General features: G+C 42.2%; 3 protein-coding genes across 4 annotated transcripts in view; all 3 read right to left on the bottom strand.

Annotated features, from left to right (window-relative positions):
• Window positions 1-614, bottom strand: part of LOC136161650 (zinc finger protein 665-like) — a 365,259-nt gene extending 364,645 nt beyond the window's left edge. For both annotated transcript variants that reach the window (XM_065926668.1, XM_065926667.1), the window contains exon 1: window positions 561-614. The gene's annotated coding sequence lies outside the window, so the exon portion shown is untranslated. The remainder of the gene's footprint in view (window positions 1-560) is intronic.
• The window catches only part of LOC136161647 (zinc finger protein 665-like), a 224,826-nt gene that overhangs the window by 41,105 nt on the left and 160,814 nt on the right, over window positions 1-22,907 (bottom strand). The gene's annotated exons all lie outside the window — the stretch shown is intronic.
• On the bottom strand, window positions 429-22,412 carry LOC136157612 (zinc finger protein 845-like). The gene is made up of 7 exons (XM_065919439.1): window positions 22,368-22,412; window positions 18,711-18,837; window positions 11,906-14,529; window positions 11,548-11,714; window positions 3,370-3,482; window positions 3,048-3,212; window positions 429-670 (listed from the first exon to the last, which is right to left on the bottom strand). The coding sequence occupies exons 1-7, from the start codon at window positions 22,410-22,412 to the stop codon at window positions 429-431; spliced, it is 3,483 nt and encodes a 1,160-aa protein (XP_065775511.1).

The following is a 22,907-nucleotide window of genomic DNA, read 5'->3' as shown; positions in this document are numbered from 1 at the left end:
ACCTCGGGTGTCACGTGGCTGGCGCAGGCCACCTCCCCCGACACGAGTCAGGGCAACATCACTATGCCTACGGGGCAGAAACACCGGCCTGAGGAGACGCGAGGACAGAAGGGCTGGCAGGGAGGGGGTCTCAGAAGCGGGGCGGGCTCTCCAGAATCCCAGGACCCGGGAGACAACGCGGCCTCTCCGGGAGCGGGATGGTCGGCGCGGCCAGGGGCCGAGAGGACGAGGCTGGGGGCCGCGGAGCTAATAAACCCACCTCGTCGAAGAGAACTGTATGCGGTGTAGGAAGGACAGAGGGCTCAGTGAGGTCAGTACATGGTTTGAAGCAGGAAAGAGGAGCGAAACGCAGCGTCTCTGTGGACCAAAAGCTGGAAGCGGCTTCAGAGCAACTTTAAAGCAAAATGAAGGCTCCCCTTTGCCGCTTATCAAGACGTCTGAACTTGCTGGGGATGGTGGGAAGGGCGCAGGGATTTAGAGTCACTAGCGAAGCTGAGGCTCGGGATACTGAGGAAAGGAGACTGCAGGCCGGAGGTATGATTAGAAAGAGAGAAACTCACGCAGAACTGAGAGACCGCCACTTGCCTCGCTCCGCTTCCGGGTTTGCGGGACGCTGCGCGCACGCGCAGTGAAAGAGCGGAGCGGCCTGGAGGCGGGGACTCAGCGGAACCTGGTCATGGGGTGGGGGGGACAGCGGGAGCCAGAGGATAGGCTTCGGGGCGCAGTGGGCGGGGCGGCGGGGATAAATAATTCATTACTGTTATCACCTTTGAAGCTGACTGCAGGCAGAATATTAAAACAGGCCTGCTCCTTGCAAGGAAAGTTATGATAAAACCAGACACTGTGTTAAAAACAAAAGGCATTACTTTGCCAACAAAGGTCCCTATACTCAAAGCTATGGTTCTTGCAGTAGTCAGGTAGGGATGTGAGTTGGTCCATAAAGAAGGCTCAGCATAGAACTGATGCTTTTGGATTGTGGTGCTGGAGAAGAGTCTTGAGGGTCCCTTGGACTTCACGGAGATCAAACCAGTCAATCCTAAAGGAAATCAGTGCTGAATGTTCACTGGAAGGAGTGAGGCTGAAGCTGAAGCTCCAGTAGTTTGGCCACCTGATGGGAAAACCTGACTCAGAAAAGTCCCTGATGCTGGAAAAGACTGAAGGCAGGAGAAGGGGACAACAGAGGACGAGATGGTTGGATGGCATCACCGACTGGATGGACAAGTTTCAGCACACTCCCAAGACATGCAGAAGGATGGGAAGCCTGGCTGCTTTAGTCCATGGGGTCGCCAAGAGCCGAACAAGGCTGAGGTACTTAACAATAACTGCTCCTCGCCCCACCCGTCCCATATAATCATCTCAGGCTTGAGTCTAGCACTGGCAATCAACCTTAACGCACAAAATGTAAAATTATCCCTCAAATGTCATCAGATTCTCCAATCTCTTAGGATCTTTTGCCACTATTACACAGCACTACCCACTGCACATGTCAGCAATCCAAAATTCAGCCCTATCCCCAGTGGCTTTTATTGGACTGGAAAACATCCAACAAAAACCCACTTCTTTAATTCAAAGAAAAATTTCTACACTAGTATCAGACCATAGGGGCTCCCCAGGTGGCTCAGTGTGAATTTGCCTGCCAATGGAGATGCAAGAGATGAGGCTTCATTCCCTGAGTCGAAGATCCCCAGGATTGGGAAATGCAACCCACCCCAGGATTCTTGCTTGGAAAATCCCATGAACAGCGGAGCCTGGCAGGCTACACTCCATGGGGTTTCAGAGTCAGAGGCAACAGAACACAGTGACCATTCTATATTTCTCTTTCACTCTAGTGCTGATACAATGATTCTAGTGCTGATACAAGTAACTAGCATTACTGAAAATAATCTTCTAAAATGAAGAGTCTTTGTAGTCAATTTATTACTCTGGTCATATAAACCAGAAAAGGACAGTAATAAGCCTCCCTAACACTTGAGAAGAAACTGTAGCTCTATCACTAGTCCCCAAAGTCGAAATTCTAATCTAGTTCCTGAACACTTATTACAGGATATTTATAAAATTATAAAGTGTCATGTTTTAATTAAAATTATTTTCCTCTATAAACTACTATGTATTTCGTGCACTATTTGTGTCAGGATTTTACATGAAAAGGACTCAAACCCCGGGCCTCTAATGTCCACAATTGAATTTACTTGGGGTGGAGGAACGGGTGGATGAGTAGGAGGGTCCAAAGTGACTGGAGACCATGGATAGGGAGCAGAGGCGCAGTTTAACAAGATAAAAAGAACAAAAAACAGTACAAAAAACAAAAAACATTTGCTGTAAACTCCACTTCTGGGCATGAGGGGCGGGCCCAAGTGGGCCAGAGCAGATACCAGTATGTTCCATCCTTTGGTTGCCAAGGCATTTTGTCAGGGTTTAGAAGTACTTGGTGCTTCACGGGTGGCTCAGATGCTAAAGGAATCTACCCAGAATGGAGGAGTCTGGGTTCGCTCCCTGGGGTGGGAACATCCCCTTGAGGAGGGCACAGCAACTCACTCCTGTCTTCTTGCCTGGAGAAAACCATCGACAGAGAAAGTTGGCAGGCTACAGTTCATGGGGACCCAAAGAGTTAACATGACTGAGTGACTAACCACACACAAAGTGTTTCAGGTCTTGAGTTCCACCACTGATTCATCATTAGTTTCACTAACTATCTGTAACAGTTTCAAAATAAAAGCTGGAAATTCTGTGGGATAATAACCATCAAAAGTAAGCTTTCCTGCTCATGAGGCTGAAGCGATTCAGAAGCCTGGGAACTAAAACCTGGTGTTGCCGCAGGGCTGGGGGTAGGTGGCAGTGGGGTGGGGGTTAATGTAGGGTGGTGGCTGGACCCAGGAATATTCCAGGAATTAGAATTATTTAGCAGTTTAAGTAAATAAGAACTAGCTTTGTGTGGGAATGACAAGCTAGAATATAAAACACACAACTCTTAGCATGGGCTACTTCATACTAACAGTTCTAAGGAGAAAAATGTCTTGACATTCCACTTCTTCAAGGATAAAGCTTACTAGTCTCCGCAGTGACCCAGCAACAGTGCACCCTGGGGGAATGTAGGATGGAGAAAAGCAGGCACCGTTCTGTGCTTTGGACATCCTGGCCTTGGTAGACCAGGAAGGGCCGCTTGGGCCCATCATCCTCCTCAGCAGCTCCAGGTAAGTTTGGGGGATTCTCTCCTGGTTTCAGGTCACCCAGTTATTGGTTGAGGACACCAAATTTTATATGGCATTATATTAACATACATAGCCCCCCAGTTAAAAGATACACGCAAATCCTGGTTGAAAGATACTGGGATTTCCTCAGTTGAAAGACACTTAGTGGTAAAGAATCCACCTGCCGATGCACTGGGCACGGGTTTGCTCCCGTGGTCTGGGAGGATACCACGTCTCTCGGAGCAACAAGCCTGTGCAACACAAGTACTGAGTGGGCGCTCTAAAGCCTGTGTTCTGCAACAAGATTAGCTACAGCAGTGAGAAGCCTGCACACAGTGAGTAGCTCCTGCTGGCTGCAACTAGACAAAGTCCACGTGCAGCAAAAGCAAATCAACACAGCCCGAAAGAGACAAGACATTGAGTACTGTGCACTGACCAAAACAAGGAGGGTCAGGACTCCTGTCTGCAAGCAAGCCCCTGCCAAGTTCATGTATTTTATGTATAGAATTCATAGCCCCTGGTACAGCCAAAAAGAAATTTAAAAACTTATTAGAGAAAAAATTTTCCTGTAAAGAGAACTACATTTTTCTTTATAAAGTGTTTCTGTTCCATGCTTGTAATGACTTAGCTTCAAATATGTTTGAGATAAACTTGTTTACATCAAAATATATACTTCAGTCAATACGTCTCAGTGGAATGGAATGTCAAAATTACTAGATGATCATTTGATGGTAATTAGGCAGTTTATTTTTTAAAAATCTGGATGTATTTTCTTTCTTTTCTTTGTTGTTTCAGAAAGCTCTGTCAGATGTGGACAACAAAGCAGAATGTAAAATAGAAAGTCTTGAGAAGATAAAGTTTATTTTCACCAAAATCATCAACTTTGCACCACTTATAAATATTTCTATATATATTAATGTATGGAGCTCAAGTCCTAAAGGAAATTTCTTCAGATTTTTAGGGCATGTACTATGTCCCCTCTCATTTTCTTATGTGCATTTTAATCTTACACATCTCAAAATAACCCACAAACTAATGTATTTGATAGTGTAAGGCAGGGAATACATGTAAATTAGACATTAAGTCACAACATGTGGACAGAAAAAAAAAGGTAAGGAAAACCTATTGAAGAAACAAAATAGCATGGCATAATTTGAGAGAAAAGCATTGCAACATATATATTACCATGTATAAAATAGCCAGTGGGAGTTTGATGTATGATACAGCACCCAGACCCACTGCTCTGTGAAGAACTGGAGGGATAGGGTAGGGAGGGAAGCGGGTTCAGGAGGGAGGGAATATATGTATGCTTATAGCCTATTCATGTTGGTGTACTGCAAAAACCATCACAATATTGTTAAAAAAAAAAGAAATTTTACTACAGCTGACACTGAACTATGGATCACATTATTTATTTCTATAATGTGACATCAACAGTTTAATATCCTCTGGATAACTGGACTTCTATTTATTATTTATTACCTAATATTTCCAAACATATAATGTTCATTCAGTTCAGTTCAGTCACTCAATTGTGTCTGACTCTTTGTGACCCCATGGACTGCAGCACAGGAGGCCTCCCTGCCATCTGTCACCAACTCCCAGAGCTTATTCAAACTCAGGTCCATTGGTCGGTGATGCCATCCAACCATCTCATCCTCTGTCGTCCCCTTCTCCTCCAGCCTTCAATCTTTCCCAGCGTCAGGGTCTTTTCCAGTGAGGTGCTTCTTCGCATCAGGTAGCCAAACTACTGGAGTTTCAGCTTCAGCATGAGTCCTTCCAATGACTATTCAGGACTGATCTCCTTTAGGATGGACTGGTTGGATCTCCTTGCAGTCCAAGGGACTCACAAGAGTCCTCTCCACCACCACAGTTCACAACAATCAATTCTTTGGCGCTCAGCTTTCTTTATAGTCCAACTCTCACATCCATATATGAGTACTAGGGAAACCATATGTTTGACTAGACGGACCTTTGTTGGCAAAGTTATGTCTCTGCTTTTTAATATGCTGTCTAGGGTGGTCATAGCCTTTCTTCCAAAGAACAAACGTCTTTTAATTTCATGGCTACAGTCACCATCTGCAGTGATTTGGGAGCCCAAGAAAATAAAGTCTGTCATTGTTTCCAGTTTCCCCATCTACTTACCATGAAGTGATGGGAACAGATGCCATGATCCTAGTATTCTGAATGTTGAGTTTTAAGCCAACTTTTTCACTCTCCTCTTTCATTTTCATCAAGAGGCTCTTTAGTTCTCCTTCACTTTCTGCCATAAGGTTGGTGTCATCTGTGTATCCGACATAATTGATATTTCTCCAAGCAATCTTGATTCCAGCTTGTGCACCAAGATCGGCAAGTCTCATGATGTACTCTGCATATCCTTTAAATAAGCAGGATGACAATATACAGCCTTACGTACTCCATTCCCGATTTGGAACCAGTCTGTTTTTAAATGTCCATTTCTAACTGTTGCCTCTTGACTTGAATAGAGATTTCTCAGGAGGTAGGTTAGGAGGCCTGGTATTCCCATCTCTTGAAGAATTTTCCAGTTTGTTGTGATCAACACAGTCAAAGGCTTTGGCATAGTCAATAAAGCAGATGTTTTTCTGGAACTCTTGCTTTTTCAGTGATCCATTTGATGTTGACAATTTGATCTATGGCTCCTCTGCCTTTACTAAATCTAGCTCGAACATGGTCCATGGTTCATGTACTGTCGAAGCCTGGGTTGGAGAATTTCGAGCATTCTTTCATGAGCATGTGAGATGAGTGCAAATGTGTGGTAGTTTGAAGATTATTTCCCATTGTTTTTCTTTGGGGTTGGAATGAAAACTCACCTTTTCCAGTCCTGTGGCCACCGCTGAGTTTTCCAAATTTGCTGGAATGTTGAGTGTAGCACTTTTAGGATTTGCAATAGCTCAACTAGGTGAATGATTACACCATCGTGGTTATCTGGGTATTGAAGATCTTTTTGTATAGATATATAATGTTCACTAGGCTACTGTAAAAATACCTTAGGCAAAAGATAGTAAATAGTAATTTATCTGTTTAGTAACATAGATAAATAGTAAGCTACTACTGTCTTCAACAACCATATGAACAATGGAACATATGTGTATCATGCAGGAATGTTATAAATTCATAGCATGTGTAAACATTCATTGTTTTCTTAAACAGTCCTACTGTGGTTTTTTGATGTTTGACTACTGACTCCTTTAGACTTTAAAAACAACTGCTTCCTATGCTGCCTATATAAAGAACTATATAAAAAAGATCTTCACAACCCAGATAATCACAATGGTGTGACACCAACCTAGAGCCAGACATTCTGGAATGTGAAATCAAGTGGGCCTTAGGAAGCATCACTATGAACAAAGCCAGTGGAGGTGATAGAATTCCAGTTGAGCTATTTCAAATCCTAAACGATGATGCTGTGAAAGTGATGCACTCAATAGGTAAATTTGGAAAACTCAGCAGTGGCCACAGGACTGAAAAAGGTCTGTTTTCATTCCAATACCAAAGAAAGGCCATGCCAAAGATGCACAATGCACTCATCTCACATGCTAGTAAAGTAATGCTCAAAATTCTCCAAGCCAGGCTTCAACAGAATGTAAACCATGAACTTCCAGATGTTCAAGCTGGTTTTAGAAAAGGCAGAGGACCCAGAGATCAAATTGCCCACATCCATTGACTCACCAAAAAAGCAAGATACTTCCAGAAAAATATCTATTCTGCTTTATTGACTATGCCAAAGCCTTTGATTGTATGGACCACAACAAACTCTGGAAAATTCTTCAGGAGATGGTTATACCAGACCACCTGACCTGCCTCTTGAGAAATCTGTATGCAGGTCAGGAAGCAACAGTTAGAACTGTATGTGGAACAACAGACTGGTTCCAAATAGGGAAAGGAGTATGTGAAGACTGTGTACTGTCACCCTGCTTATTTAACGTATATGCACAATACATCATGAGAAATGCTGGGCTGGATGAAGCACAAGCTGGAATCAAAATTGCCAGGAGAAATATCAATAACCTCAGATATGGAGATGACACCACCCTTATGGAAGAAAGCAAAGAACTAAAGAGCCTCTTGATGAAAATCAAAGAGGATAGTGAAAAAGTTGGCTTGAAACTCTACATTCGGAAAACTAAGATCATGGCATCTGGTCCCATCACTTCATGGACAATTAATGGGGAAACAGTGACAGACTATTTTCCTGGGCTCCCAAATCACTGCAGATGGTGACTGCATCCACAAAATTAAAAGACACTTGCTTCTTGAAAGAAAAGTTATGACCAGTCTAGAGAGCACTTTAGAAAGGAGAGACATTATTTTCCAACAAAGATCCATCTGGTCAAAGGTATGGTTTTTCCAGTGGTCATGTATGGATGTGAGAGTTGGAATAAAGAAAGCTGAGGGCCAAAGAATTGATTGTTTTGAACTGTGATGTTGGAGAAGACCCTTGAGAGCCCTTTTGACTGCAAGGAGATCCAACCAGTCCATCCTAAAGGAGATCAGTCCTGGGTGTTCATTGGAAGAACTGATGTTGAAGTTGAAACTCCAATACTTTGGCCTCCTGATGTGAAGAACTGACTCACTTCAAAAGACCCAGATATGGGAAAGATTCAAGGCTGGAGGAAAAGGGGATGACAGAGAATGAGATGGTTGGATGGCATCACTGCATCAATGGACATGAGTTTGACAAGCTCCAAGAGTTGGTGATGGACAGGGAAGCCTGGCATGCTGCAATCTATGGGGTCACAAAGAGTCTGACACGACTGAGTGACTGAACTGAAGTGAACAGCTTGGAAGGCTACCATGCTTCGATTAGAAAGCTTCAGCAGTTAACAAACATTCTCATAAGAGTTCAACGTATGGCTTCATTTGTCTCAAAATCGAAACCAAACTTTGGGTTTGGTTCCATCTTGTTCTTTCAGTGACTGCAAAGTAACAAGAACCAACATTTTGGGGACTGAATATATGAAATTTCTAGTTTATCAAACAAAAAAAATTCCCATCATATAGTGTGGATTCTAAACTATTTCCAGGTCTTCCCTGGTGCTCAGTGGTAAGGAATCTGCCTGCCAAAGAGGAGACATGGGACAGACCCCTGATCTGGGAAATTCCTACATACTTTGGAGATATGACTATATGACCAATAACAAATAAGTAACAAAAAATAATTTATTTCAGAATGCTCCCAGCTCAAAAAGAGCTATCACTTTTAACCTTATTTCCAAAGTTTTTTATTTCCTAATTTTTGCACATTTATTATTCCTATTTTCACTTCATGTAAATTAGGCACATGTTATTAAGTTTCATTTTGGCACAAGAGGACATTGGGAAATATAATTGTTTTGTTATGGACAGAGTGTGGTATAATAACTCAAGTGCAAAGTATTAGTATATAATCCCAAAATTGTCTATTGTGTGATGTCAGTAGGAAAAGAAATTCTACATTCTTTCTACCTGGAGAGCCTTTGGTGCATTCCTCATTTCTGTTATGAAGTATTGAGGTGGCGAAAAACTGTGTTGTTGGAAGAAACATGATCCATTCAGGATTATGGGGAAAATGATACAAATTTTATTAGATCACAAGACTTACGATACATTCTGAAGAAAACAGAGGTACAACATAAATGGCAGCAATCAATGATGAAACAGATACACACGCCACCCTCTGGTTCATTTGATTCCATTTTCTTCAATTTCCAAGAATTATTCGCAATGGCAATCGCCTGTTAAGGGAGAAAATGACCAGCATTTCCCTGCTATAATTTCTCCCACGTAATCAGTCTCCAGTAAACTGTCAACTCTCCTCCCATGAAAAGCTGAAGTTCCTTAATGTCCAGCCTGCTCTTTGCATGGTCAGATGGTACAGCATTCAGTCCTATAACCACGGTAGCCTGTGTACAGAAGGGCATCCTGAACATAATGAGCATGCTGAGTCATGTCATGGTTTGACATGGTTCACAGTCCCTCACTGATCCTAATTCACACACCATTGAATTCGATATTTTAGTGTCCCTGTTTACCCATGAAAGATGGATATTAATGAACCACACCTAATGAAGTCTGCCCCTTCATCTTACTGCTTTCTTCACAGAAGCCATCATGAAAGTCCCTAAGAAAGCTATAAAAGCTTTGAAACCTTGCAGACATGCCATAAATAATAACATCACCTTCTCAAGAAAACTTAAGTAATTAAATACATACTGAAGATTAGCGATCATTTCCACAGGTCATGAAGTTTCAACATACTTAAAATAATTATACTGCCATAACACAGGTTAATTGTTGGAAAACTAAAGATTTATTTATTCCTAAAATGAGTCATCTCGTGTGATCTGTTGTATGAACTGTCCCAAAGTTTTACAAAAGTCATTACAATTCTAAGAATTCTCCCCAATATGAATTTTGGGGGGAATCTTGAGGAAATATGTTTTCTTAAATGTATTTCCAAATTCAGTGTATCTGTAGTTTCTGACCTGCATAAATCACACCCAAGGTGTGAATACTTCATGAAAAAATTCATTACTTCTATAAGCTTGCCCTCTGAGGTTCCATCGTTTTGATCTTTGGGTTAAGGCTTTAGTGTGCAAATTGCTTCTGTGTGGTTTCTCTGAAACATATATTCTAAAGTCTAGTGCACTCTGAAGCCTGCAGAAAGGCATTCCCCATCCAATTCCAAGACTCCTCTTTACTATGGAGCCTTGTTGTTTAATACTTCATCTCAAGCTGAAACTTTCTCCACCTCCATTGCATTTGTAAAGCACTGCTCCAGAATGTTTCCCAACTTGGATGTTTGGGTAAAATTCTTTCAAAAAATATTGTATTTGTGTGGTTTATATACAGGATCTATGTTCTTAGATACCTAAAGAGCGAGCAGTGACAACTGACAGAAAGTTACATTTCTAAGTATAAAGTATTTGCTGAACACTGAGTTGTGCACCTAAAAGCCTTGCCACATAGTCTGCACTAGTAAGCTTCTCTGTAGTATGGATGATACGATGGTTGGTGAGATGTGACCTCGAGTAAAGGTTTTACATACTCATGTCACTTGTAAGTTTTCTCTCCAAAATGACTTCTTTACTGAAGCCTGAATTCAGATTGTTGCTGAAAAACCCAACATACTTATTCCATTGACACAGTTTTTACCTACTGTGAATATTCTCAAGAAGCCTAAGGTGTAAACAAAATGCCTGGCCACACTGATTATCTTTGGAAGTCCTCTTGAGTATGGGTCACCTGATGTATTTTTAGGCCTGTATGCCTCCTAAAGGATTTGTCACACTCATAATTGTAAGATTTCTTTGCATTATGAATTCTCTGATGATGGGAGTGATCAGCCCGTTATTGAAATCCTGGCTACACATATTTACATGATTTCCTCCAATGGAGATTGACTGTGCTTTGAATGCATGGAATCTCGCCAGTAGGCATTTTCTCATGTTTTGTAAAAAACTGAATGCCATCCAAAAGACTTAGCACATACACTGCCTGGGTAAGATTTAAATTCAGAATTAATTACCTGAGGATTAGTTAGATCTGAATACAGAATCAAGCCTTTGCCACATCAACCACATTTGTGCAGTTTCCTCCAATTTGACTTTTCGGGAGGTCAAAAACTTCACATACTTTACGGCAGTCACTACATTTGTATGTTTCCACTGCAGTATTGATTCTCAAATGATCTGGAAAGTCATGCCTTGTGACTGCAGGCTTTTTCATATAAATTCCATTTATGTGGCTTCTCTCCTGTATGAACTGCCAAATGGTCAGTTAAGGCTGAACATGAACTAGAAGCTTTGCCGCATTCATTTGTACGCTTTCTATACAGTATGAATTCTCTGGTGAATTATAAGTCCTGAACTCAGATTAAAGGCTTTACCACACTTATTACAGTTGCACTAAATTGCTTCTCACAATTGTTCCATTTGTAACAGTTTTCTCCACTATGCATTATCTGATGCTTCCTATGATGGTCATTTTAAGTAAAACACTGGCCACATACATCACATTTCTATGCTTTCTCTCCTGTATGAACTACCTGATGGTGAGTTAAGGCTGACTAAGCACTAAAGTTTGTAACCATTGTTTCAATTGTAAGGTTTCTCTCTAATATGAATTATCTGATGAAACACAAGGTTTGTGTTTAGATTACAAGCCTCGACATTGAGATCACATTTATGTTCTCTCTCCAGTATTAGTTCTCTGATGAATTCCATGTGTGCACTTCAAGTAAAGGATCAGCTACACACAACACACTTACATGGTTTCTCTCCAGTATGATTTTGGATAAACTGCAAGCTTACCAATATGACTAAAGGTCTTGCCACAGACAACACATTGATATGCTTACTCTTCAGTATGAATTCTCCGATGAATTGCAAGTTTTGCAGTTTGACTAAAGGCCTTGCCACAAATATCTCTCGAATATGAGTTCTCCAGTGAACTGAAAGTAACAGCTGGAATTGAAGATTTTGCCCCATAGATACATTTCTGTGCTTTCTCTCCTGTATGAACTGCCTGATGGAGAGTTAAGGATGACTGCGCACAAAAACCTTTGTCACTCTTGTTAATTTGTAAGGTTTCTCTGCACTACTTCTTTGATGAACTGCAAGGGCTGATTTGAAACTAAAGACCTTGCCACATACATCACATTGATATGCTTTCTATCCAGTATGAGTTTTCTCATGAGATGTAAGGCTTCCTTTTACTCTAAAGGCCTTGCCACATACATCACATTTATATGGTTTCTCTCCAGTATGAAGTCTCCAATGAATTGCAAGTTGTCTGTTTCGAGTATAGCCATGGCCACATATATTACATTTATAGGGTTTTTCTCCAGTATGAAGGATCTGATGAACTGTGTGGCTTTCTTTGCGAGTAAAGGCCTGTCCACAGAGATCACACTTATATGGCTTCTCTCCAGTATGAACTCTCTGATGAATCCCAAGTTGTGATTTTTGAGTATAGCCACGGCCACACACATCACATTTATATGGTTTCTCTCCAGTATGAAGTCTCCAATGATGTGCAAGCTGTCTGCTTCGAGTATAGCCACGGCCACATACATCACATTTATAAGGTTTCTCTCCGGTATGAAGGATCTGATGAACTGTGTAGCTTTCTTTGCGAGTAAAGGCTTGTCCACAGAGATCACACTTATATGGCTTCTCTCCAGTATGAACTCTCTGATGAATCCCAAGGTCTGACTTTCGAGTATAGCCACGGCCACACACATCACATTTATATGGTTTCTCTCCAGTATGAAGTCTCCAATGATGTGCAAGCTGTCTGCTTCGAGTATAGCCACGGCCACATACATCACACTTATAAGGTTTTTCTCCAGTATGAAGGATCTGATGAACTGTGTGGCTGTCCTTGCGAGTAAAGGCCTGTCCACAGAGATCACACTTATATGGCTTCTCTCCAGTATGAACTCTCTGATGAGTTCCAAGGTCTGACTTTCGAGTATAGCCACGGCCACACACATCACATTTATATGGTTTCTCTCCAGTATGAGTTCTTTGATGAACTGAAAGGTAACACCTGGAAGTGAACATTTTGCCACACAAATTACATTTTGATGCTTTCTCATCTGTTTGAACTGCCTGATGTTTATTTAAGGATGACAATGCAAAAAAAAGTTTGCCACAGTTGTTACATTTGTAAGATTTCACTTCAGTATGAATACTCTGATGTATTCTAAGTTGTCTCTTTCCAGTAAAGCCACAGCCACATACATCACATTTATAAGGAATCTCTCCAGTATGAACTCTCTGATGAATTACGAGTTGTGACTTTCGAGGATAGTCATGGCCGCACACATCACATTTATATGGTTTCTCTCCAGTATGAAGTCTCCAGTGAACTACGAGTTGTCTGTTTCGAGTATAGCCACGGCCACATACATCACATTTATATGGTTTCTCTCCAGTATGAAGGATCTGATGAACTGTGTGGCTTTCTTTGCGAGTAAAGGCTTGTCCACAGAGATCACACTTATATGGCTTCTCTCCAGTATGAACTCTCTGATGAATCCCAAGTTGTGATTTTTGAGTATAGCCACGGCCACACACATCACATTTATATGGTTTCTCTCCAGTATGAAGTCTCCAATGATGTGCAAGCTGTCTGCTTCGAGTATAGCCACGGCCACATACATCACATTTATAAGGTTTCTCTCCAGTATGAAGGATCTGATGAACTGTGTGGCTTTCTTTGCGAGTAAAGGCCTGTCCACAGAGATCACACTTATATGGCTTCTCTCCAGTATGAACTCTCTGATGAATCCCAAGGTCTGACTTTCGAGTATAGCCATGGCCACACACATCACATGTATATGGCTTCTCTCCAGTATGAACTTTCCGATGAATTCCAAGTTGTGACTTTCGAGTATAGCCACAGCCACATATATCACATTTATATAGTTTCTCTCCAGTATGAAGGATCGGATGAAGTGCCCGGCTTTCTTTGCAAGTAAAGGCCTTTCCACACACATCACATTTATATGGTTTCTCTCCAGTATGAGTTCTCCCATGCTGTTGAAGGTGTGCATTGTGCTTAAAGCAGTGGCCAAATACATCACATTTATATGGTCTCTCTCCAGTATGTACTCTCAGATGAATTTGAAGCGCTGTGTTCTGTTTAAAGCTGTGGCTACATACATCACATTTATACGGTTTCTCTCCAGTATGATTTCTCTGATGAACTACAAGGCTCACATTATCATTAAACCCCTTGCAACATACGTCAGCTTTATATGGTTTTCTTCCTGTATGGATTCTTTGATGTCTAGTGAGTTCTGAGTGCTGAAGAAAGGTTATGCCACACTCATTACTTTTGTAAGATTTTTTCGTATGTCCTTCCTGGTCTGGGGCCTGTTCTGAGGGATGCGTAACAGCACACTCATTTTTATGAGAAATGCCTTTGCAGACATTATGAGTTCTCTGAGATGGCAAATCTGAGGCACTACTGTTGATATTTGTCACAACTTGACTACATTCACAAATTGTCCCTTCAGACTGAAGCATATGCAAGTCATGATGAAAGTTTGATCCATGCTTTTCAACAGGCTTTTTTCCTACATCATTTCTACTCTGATGATCTTTTCCATCAGTGAGATTTTTGTTATGGGATATTGATATTCCGTTGTCTCTTCTTTCATTCTCTCTCCACAGACTCTCAAAACCATCTGCAGTTTCCTGTATCTTCCTGAGGAAAAAATCTTTACTTTCATGAGTTTTGGCTCTCCCAAATATCACTCTTTGAAAAATTTCTCCTTTTCCACTGTTTCCTTTTGCTTGTAATTTCATGGTCATATCTATACAAGACACATCTACAAGATATAAAGAACCATAGGTATCCTATTAATCACAATTCATAAATTTTTTCCTGTTGAACACATGATATTATACCAAAAGTCCTACCCATCCTAAACTGTATTATGAATCTCCCTAATGATGAACTTAAAAACATAAGGAACATTATCGGAATACAACTCTTTAAAAAAAGAAAAGAGTGATCACACAGAATTCAAATTAATTTTAGGGTACCCAAGTTTGAAAGACACAATCAGGAAAACATTCATTTTATGCAAACCCATGTCAGTTCTCAAGAAGACTTTTCTCACCATGATCTCAAAGCTCGTTCTACTTGGTAGTAAACACACTTCTGTCTCATAATTGAGGATAAAAAAATAGTAAAAATTCCACGGATGGGGAGATTGGTGGGCTACAGTCCATGACACCACAAAGTGTCAGACAGGACTGAGCGATCAGCAAGAAAGGATCAACAAGGCAATACACTGTAATGGTAAATAATCTGAGGGAAGCATTCTAACGAATACTGTAAAACATAAATGGCAGTTGACAACTGTTCAACAAATACTGCATAGTGAAAATAAAGAATTTGTCAAAACAGCCCCTCTCTCGATCAGGGCTTATGAGATTTTAGTTCCCTAACCATGGATTAAACCCAGGATCACTGCAGTGAAAGTGCTGAATCCTATCCACTGGACTGTCAGGGAATTCCCTAAAATAATTTTTACAAAAAAGAACACTTTTCTAAATACTTCCTATAAATCTATAAGGAAACAGACGTATAGACATTTTATAACAAGAAGTGGTTCATGTCATACTGTGTAAAACATTAAGACTGTCATCTTTAAATGACAAAGAATTAATAAATGAAACAATCTCTACTTAAATAACAGCCACTCAATATAGCAACTGCCATCTATATAGTATCATTTACTTACTCGGTTCATCGGCTCTAAGATACATGTAAAGGAACAAGCTTTAGGGCGTTTCTTATGGCTAAGAGGCAAAGAATCCGCTATAAAAGAGTAAAATTATTTGAAAATTTATTAACTAGAATCAGAGACAAACTCTTGGGAAAGAAATGTAAACTAACAATATATAGGATGTAATGCAGAGAACAGACATGTCATAATAACCATGCTGCTGCTGCTGCTAAGTCACTTTAGTCGTGTCCGACTTTGTGTGACCCCATCGACGGCAGCCCACCAGGCTCCCCCGTCCCTGGGATTCTCCAGGCAAGAACACTGGAGTGGGTTGCCATTTCCTTCTCCAGCGCATGAAAGTGAGAAGTGAAAGTGAAGTCGCTCAGTCATGTCCAACTCTCAGCGACCCCATGGACTGCAGCCTACCAGGCTCCTTTGTCCATGGGATTTTCCAGGCAAGAGTACTCGAGTGGGGTGCCATTGCCTTCTCACATGAAGTAAATATACATTTTAAGCAAAAGTAACCTTTGAGGCCAGACATCCTGGAATATGAAGTCAAGTGGGCCTTAGAAAGCATCATTACGAACAAAGCTAATGGAGGTGATGGAATTCCAGCTGAGCCAGTTCAAATCCTGAAAGATGATGCTGTGAAAGTGCTGCACTCAATATGCCAGCAAATTTGGAAAACTCAGCAGTGGCCACAGGACTGGAAAAGGTCAGTTTTCATTCCAATGTCTCTGACTTTACTAGAGTTGGTTATCATTCCCGCCTCCAGGGGATCTGCCCAAGCCAGCAATTGAACCCACATCTCCTGCATCTCCCACACTGGCAGGCAGCTTCTTAACCACTAGAGTCATCTGGGATCCCTGGTAAAGGTTAACTTCAAAATTTTCTGTAGGCAGGGCTTTTTAAGAAGCTAGCTGGTTTTATTCCATATGCAAAAAGAAATGGTTTTGTACTTTCAAAAAAAAAAAAGGAAAAATCATTTTAACCAGTTTTCTCCAGAGTCTAAATAATATCACAGCAATCCCTGTGTGAAAAAACTTATCTTCCCTTTCTATAGTCACAGTTTTATATCTAAAATACAGAGCAAACAGTGCTCAAATTGACTGTGATTAACAGGGGCAGACGGATGATAAAAATCATAGATTGTCCATCTGGGGAGATGGGGGTCTTCATTTGATCAGAAGAATCTGAAGGGGTAAAGAAACTTGCTAGAGTGGGGGCAGGAGTGGGGGAAGCTGGGCTCCCCCTCCCCACTGAGAGACAGGGGAAGTTAGAAGAGGACTAGCTGATGGAGAGAGAGACAGAGGGGTGGGAGGGGTGAAATGCCACAACAGGACAGAGATAACGGAGACAGAAAGGGCAGTGGGGGACACTGTTAAGAGATGTGGGTCAGCTCAGGAGACAGCCCACTTAAAAAATGAGAGTTTGATCAGCTAATAGATAATTTGACATTGTAATATGGACAACCATCGTCACTAATCGCATTATTCTGTTTCCAGTTGTGACTTCTCTTCAGACAATTTTAAGATCGCTTTATGTACCTCATGTACTTCCTTGGTGGCTCAGCTGGTAAAGAATCCTCCAGCAATGAAGGGGAGACGTGCGTTCAATCCCTGGGTTGGGAAGATCCCCTGAAGAAGGGAAAGGCTACTCACTGCAGAATTCTGGCCTGGAGAATTCCATGGACTCTATCGTCCAGGGGGTCGCAAAGACTTCGAAACGACTGAGCAAGTTTCCCTTTCATTTTATGTACCTCATGGTAGGAGAGAGAAGGATCCAGCCTCTCATCCAGCATGGCAGATTCTTATCCTTTCTCAACAGGCGAGAGTCACAAACATTCATTAACTTCTAAAGGTACAGCCCTCTTTAATTTAAGGTTCCAATTCTCACACCATCCAGTGAAGACGTCCCATGTATCAGCTAACTAGTAGTAAGGCAAATCTTCCTATTAGGGAATAAAAACTTCCTCAACCTTAACCTCTTTCTTCTTACAGAGTGGCATTTTTGTCTCACAAATACTGCTCACAGGGTCAATTAAATTTTGCCAAATGTGTCATTTTTGTCTCAAAGATGTGTTAACAAAATAAGCCACTGGTTCTGTAGAAATAAATAATACAAATACTTATTATAGAATTATCAAGCTGACTTTCAATATGCTAACATTAAAAGAAAAAAGAAGTAGAAACACAGCAGAAGATATATCACCAAATTGGGTTCTGACCAACATCCAGACTCAAACAGTGCTGGAAAATCCCAGGACACAGCCCATCTAGAGACTCAGTGGGGAAAAGGTCCCAGGCAGCATGTTACGGTCATGGGTGAGACTAAAAGATTGCAGTTTGGGGTTCCCGCTTATAATCCCAGGATGCTAACTGTATTCATCAGCAATCTGTGAGCAAATAGCAGCCTTGGTTGCATTGTTAATGCTATTTGCTTGTCTTACAAAACTTACAATGCTGCTAAGCCTGTGGCTGAGTAGGCTAGGGCCCCTCCAAGGGCTCAACAATCTCAAGATTTGTCCCCTATCTTATCTCTGGTGCTGCAAGCCTTGCACTCACAGCAGGCAGTCAGGGCAGTGTCCAGACAGGTTAGAAGCAAGCTCAGAGGCCTGCTTTAGAGAAGACCTAGGCCCTGTGTCTCCTGCATTGCCAGGTGTAGAATTCCACATCTTTTGTCATCCAAGAAGTGATGGACATTTTGGACAGACAGAAAAGTATTTACAACTTAATTTACTATGTGCGTCCTTCTGAATGCACAGGACAGTAGAATATACAGTATAATATGCAGATACCTGGGCTTTCCCGGGGCTCCAAGGTAAAGTATCCACCTGCCACCCAGGAGATGTGGGTTCAACCTCTGTGGGGGAAGATCCCTCTGGACAAGGGCATGGCAACCCACTCCAGTACTCTTGCCGGGAGAATCCCATGGATAGAGGAGCCTGGAGGGCTACAGTCCACTGGTCGCAAAGAGTCAGGCACTACTGTACCAACTGAGCACACAGGCATGCATGCATAGTTCCTTTCCAAGAACTAGTGAACCAAGAACATGGGGGTAGAAAACTGGGAATTGGATATTTTAAACTTCGAAATCAGCTTTATAAATACTCAAGCTGTGGAGAAACTAGTGTATCACACAGTAGGCAGATCACCTGAAGAAAGGACAAGGCTATGAACTCAGTCAAGCACAACAGGAGCTCCCAAGAGACACAGAGGGAAAATGCAGAGATACCCCCAAACCAGATTCCAACTTCTCAGGGAAGTGATTCTCACCCACAGACAGTAGGTTCCTATAGGTCTCCTCCATCACGTCCCGGTACAAGGCCCTCTGAGCAGGGTCGAGGCATTCCCACTCCTCTGGAGTGAACTTGATGTCCACATCCTCGACAGTCAACTGTGTCTGAAATGAAAGTACATTTCACTAACAGGCACTGAGGAGGATTCTTATTTTCACACGAAACGAGAAGAGGTTAGAGGGGTAATTATCAATTCAGGTAATTTCCCTGTTGTTTCATAAGACTATGACATCTTCCAATCAACATGAATTTGTCACTTTTATGGATAATTCATGCAGAATATACAAATAAAATTCATTCAGTGAGTTGTCTATACAGAAGTGTTACACTCTACACACTGAGGGACATTCACTATCTAGATGAGTTACAAAACTGGTGTCTTCAGAGACGACAAAGTTCACACTGGCTTTAAAGAACACGTATTGTGATGATTATGACATCATCACACTGATGACAGGTGTTTCAACACTTCCTACACACTAAGCATTACTCTAAAGACTCTGCACAGATGAATTTATCATCAACATAATAGCACGTTAGAGAAAGATCTGTGTCCATCTGACTAGGGAGAAAACTCTGTCATTCTAAGAAATCGCTCAGATCAAAAAGTTAAGAAATGAGGCAACAGCACCTGAGGTCACGTGGTTGGACCTGACAACTGAACCTAAGGAATCAACAAGTTAAGTATCAGAGCAGGAAAGTGCATCCAGAGAGAGTTCCCTGAGGATACCTGAAATAAGTTCAAGAAAGCTGAAGGGCAATGGAGCTGTAGAATCCCAGATCTTTTGTCAACCCAAGAAAAGATAGACATGATAGATGGACAGAAAAATATTCACAAATCAATTTACTATCTACTTCCTTCTGAATGCACAGGGAACACTGTAATATACAGTATCTTAAGTAGGTATCTGGGTTGCCCTGAGGCTCAGTGTAAAGAAACCACCAGCAATGCAGGTGACGTGGTGTTGATATCTCTGGGGGGGGAAGATCCTCCTGGAGGAGGGCAGGGCAACCCATTCCCGTATTCTTGCCTGGAGTATTCCAGGGACAGAGGAGCCTGAAGGGCTACGGCCCACTGGGTCACAAAGAGTCAGACACGACTATAGGATAAATGGTCACTGTACAGGGTCACCCCCTCTTCCCTCCAACCACACAATGTCAATACTCTTACTACTATTTCCATCATTCACGTGATGAGGTAGAAAAAAACTTAAGGAAATGGAAAACACTTAAGATACAAGTGCAGCTGCTACAAAGCATAAAACATGTTTATGAGATGATGTTCTGTAATAAAAGCATGGAATTATAGACCCATGCATTCATGCATGCAAATGTAAACACACAACTGGTTGAAACAAGGAAGAATTGTGTTTACTTTTTCTTTCAATCCAAATTTACTGAGTTTCAACGTGGGCCCCAAACTGGGAATACAGCAGTGAACATAATGGAGCTTATGGTCTAGCAGTCAGCCACCCAATGACATCCATAATTTTAACATTACTATTGCAACATGTGCTCTGAAACAGGCCTGGTGCTAAAAGAAGATTTATGAGAAAGTTTTGACGTACATCAAGAAATCAAACAAGGTCTCCACGAAGAAGAAACACTTGGATTGGCAAGGTGGGAAATGGAAGAGTGTTGCAAGCAGAAAGAACAGGCTGTGCCAGCTCTGAGGCAGGAAGATATTTAGTGAACAGAAAGCCAGCCAGTCTGACTGGGACACGGGGAACAAAGAGGGGTGATGCCAGGTAGAGGCTGCTTTCTACAAGGTCTTTGGATTTAGGACTTTATTCCAAAAGTAACTGGAAGTCACTGAAGAATCTGTAGGAGGTCAATCAGAGATTTAGATTTGTTTTTCAGAGCTCACTCTGCTGTGTGTGGAGGTTGCTGCTCCTTAGTCACTCAGTCGTGTCAGATCTTTGCGACCTCATGGTAGCCCCCCATGCTCCTCTGTTTATGGGATTTTCAGGCAAGAATACTGGAGTGGGTGGCCATTTCCTACTTCAAGGAGATGCCTTTTGACACATTCTGGGATGATACTCCCATTTTCTTTTATTCACGTGTATTTCCGCATCTTTGGGGCATTAAAAATGCATCAATTTGTACTTCAGTAATTTGTCCCCATTCTTTGTCTTTTCTAAGTTATTTATTTTAGTTTTGCGGGGTTTGTTGCTATGAGCGGGCTTTCTGTATTTGCAGCTGTAGTGCACGGGCTTCTCACTGCAGTGGCTTCTCCTGTTTTGGAGGACAGGGTCTAGAGTATGTGGGTTTCAGTAGTTATGGCTCCCGGGCTCCAGAGCTCACACTCAGTATTTGTGGCACATGGGCTTAGTTGCTCTGAGGCATCTTCCGGGACCTGGGATGGGACCCGTGCACCGTACATTGGCAGGCACATTGTTATCCACTGTACCATCAAGGAAGTCGTCAATATTATTTTACACTAGCTCAAAAAAATGAAAATACAAGCAGAAAATAATATACAGAAGGTTTATTCTAACCTCTATAAAATAGCTGTATGTAAAAATAATATAAGGGCTTCCCTGGTGGCTCAGTGGTAAAGAATCCACTGGGCAGCGCGAGACACAGGTTTGATCCCTGGTTCGGTAAGATCCCACATGCCAAGGGGCATCTAAGCCTGTGAGCCTCAATTTCTGAGCCAGAGCTCTAGAGCCCAGCAGGTGAAACTACTGAAGCCAGCGCGCTCTAGAGCCTGGGCTGCAAGAAAAGAGAAGCCACCGTAATGAGGAGCCCACACACCTCAACTACAGAGTGGCCACCACTCACCAGAACTAGATAAAAGCCACTGAAGCAATGAAGAGCCAATACAGCAGAAAAGTATATTTAAATATAGTAATATTATCTTATTCTTAATGTTAGGTATGTAGTTATTAACAAAATCCAAATTTTATCTTTTCATTCCATGACCAAATATTGCATCAAGATTAGGAAAGTTGGGGGAATTCCCTTGCGGTCCAGGGTTTAAGATCTCGCACTTCCACCACAGGGTTTCAGGTTCAATGCCTCCTCAAGGAACTAAGACCCTGCAAGCTGCATCATGTGGCCAGAAAGGAAGAATAAATAATTAGCAAACTATATTTCATAGTTTAAATTAGATGCTGTAATGAAACACTCTCTAGCCCAGAGATCTCTTTCTGAACTTTTCATTTCACTCCCAAACATTTAAGATTTTCAAGGAGGTCCTCATTTAGTTTTAAATGTACTATAAAAAGTAGGATTGATGGACTCTTTTCCAGATTTTGGCACGTATTATGCATTTTAATACCTTCCATCTATGTGGAGCTTCATTACCCTGGTTGACAGAGAGCAGACAGGGCATCCAGATGGGCCCTAAGCAATCCCTGCTGTCCAACAGCACTGAGACCCCGTCTCCAACCCGTGGGTGAGAAGCCCTGCCCAGGATGGTGCCCAGGGGAGCCTCCTCACAAAGGCCAGGTCACCGGGTCATGGAGACACAGGATCTAAGTGGAGACGACAGGCCCTGAGGGAAGGCTCCGGGTGAGTGCGCTTGTACAGGAGTCAGACAGGACACTTCAGAATCAGACATGATTAGGGAGTTCAGAGAAGGGCATTTCAGGAAGGACAGACTGAGTATCCACTGAGAATATGAACTTACCTGAGAAAGAGTCATTCCTGACACGTTTTCTTTCACCTTCCTCATCTTCTGGGCTTCTTCCTCAGCTAACACGAGTCTTCAGAGGGGTGTCAAGAGGTGGAAAACATGTTATTTAATGCTTAGAGTCAACACATCCCTTTCCTGAGCCCCAACCACACTCACAGGGAAGCCCTCACCATGAGGAACAGATAGTCCCCTGTGCCCACTGTCTCAGGAGGGACTCAGGACAGTCAACTCCCGCACAGAGTCCAACACGGGACTTTCCCACAATTTCCCTCGGATCACACTCCCCTCCTGGTGCGGCCTCATGCACACAGCAGCAGGGGGCACCTCCGCTCACCCCACGATGCCCTTCAGGTCACACAGCAGGCGGGGTTCAGCCCCACTCAGAGCAGAGTGCCCTCCCTGCCCCCAGGGCCTGATCTCAGTCTCAGAAGTGGAGGCTAAGAGCCCTGGTGCTCAATGCAGGATCCAGATCGGAATCATCTGTGGCCTGTGCACATTCCTGGGGCGAGGCCACACACGAGATCCTGAGGAGCG

The sequence above is a fragment of the Muntiacus reevesi genome, chromosome 2 (assembly GCF_963930625.1).
Source record: "Muntiacus reevesi chromosome 2, mMunRee1.1, whole genome shotgun sequence".
Taxonomy (NCBI): Eukaryota; Metazoa; Chordata; class Mammalia; order Artiodactyla; family Cervidae; genus Muntiacus; species Muntiacus reevesi.
The sequence above is the reverse complement of the archived record's forward strand: the minus strand, read 5'-3'. Positions and strand labels throughout refer to the sequence as shown.

Coding starts and splice junctions, on each gene's coding strand:
- LOC136157612 (XM_065919439.1), bottom strand. CDS start 22,412: ATGAGGAAGGTGAAAGAAAACGTGTCAGGAATGACTCTTTCTCAG. Junction 11,715..11,905: donor TATGTGGCAAGGCCTTTAGA/GTAAAAGGAAGC, acceptor ACTCTCCATCAG/GCAGTTCATACAGGAGAGAA. Junction 3,213..3,369: donor CGTGCCCAGTGCATCGGCAG/GTGGATTCTTTA, acceptor ACCTGAAACCAG/GAGAGAATCCCCCAAACTTA.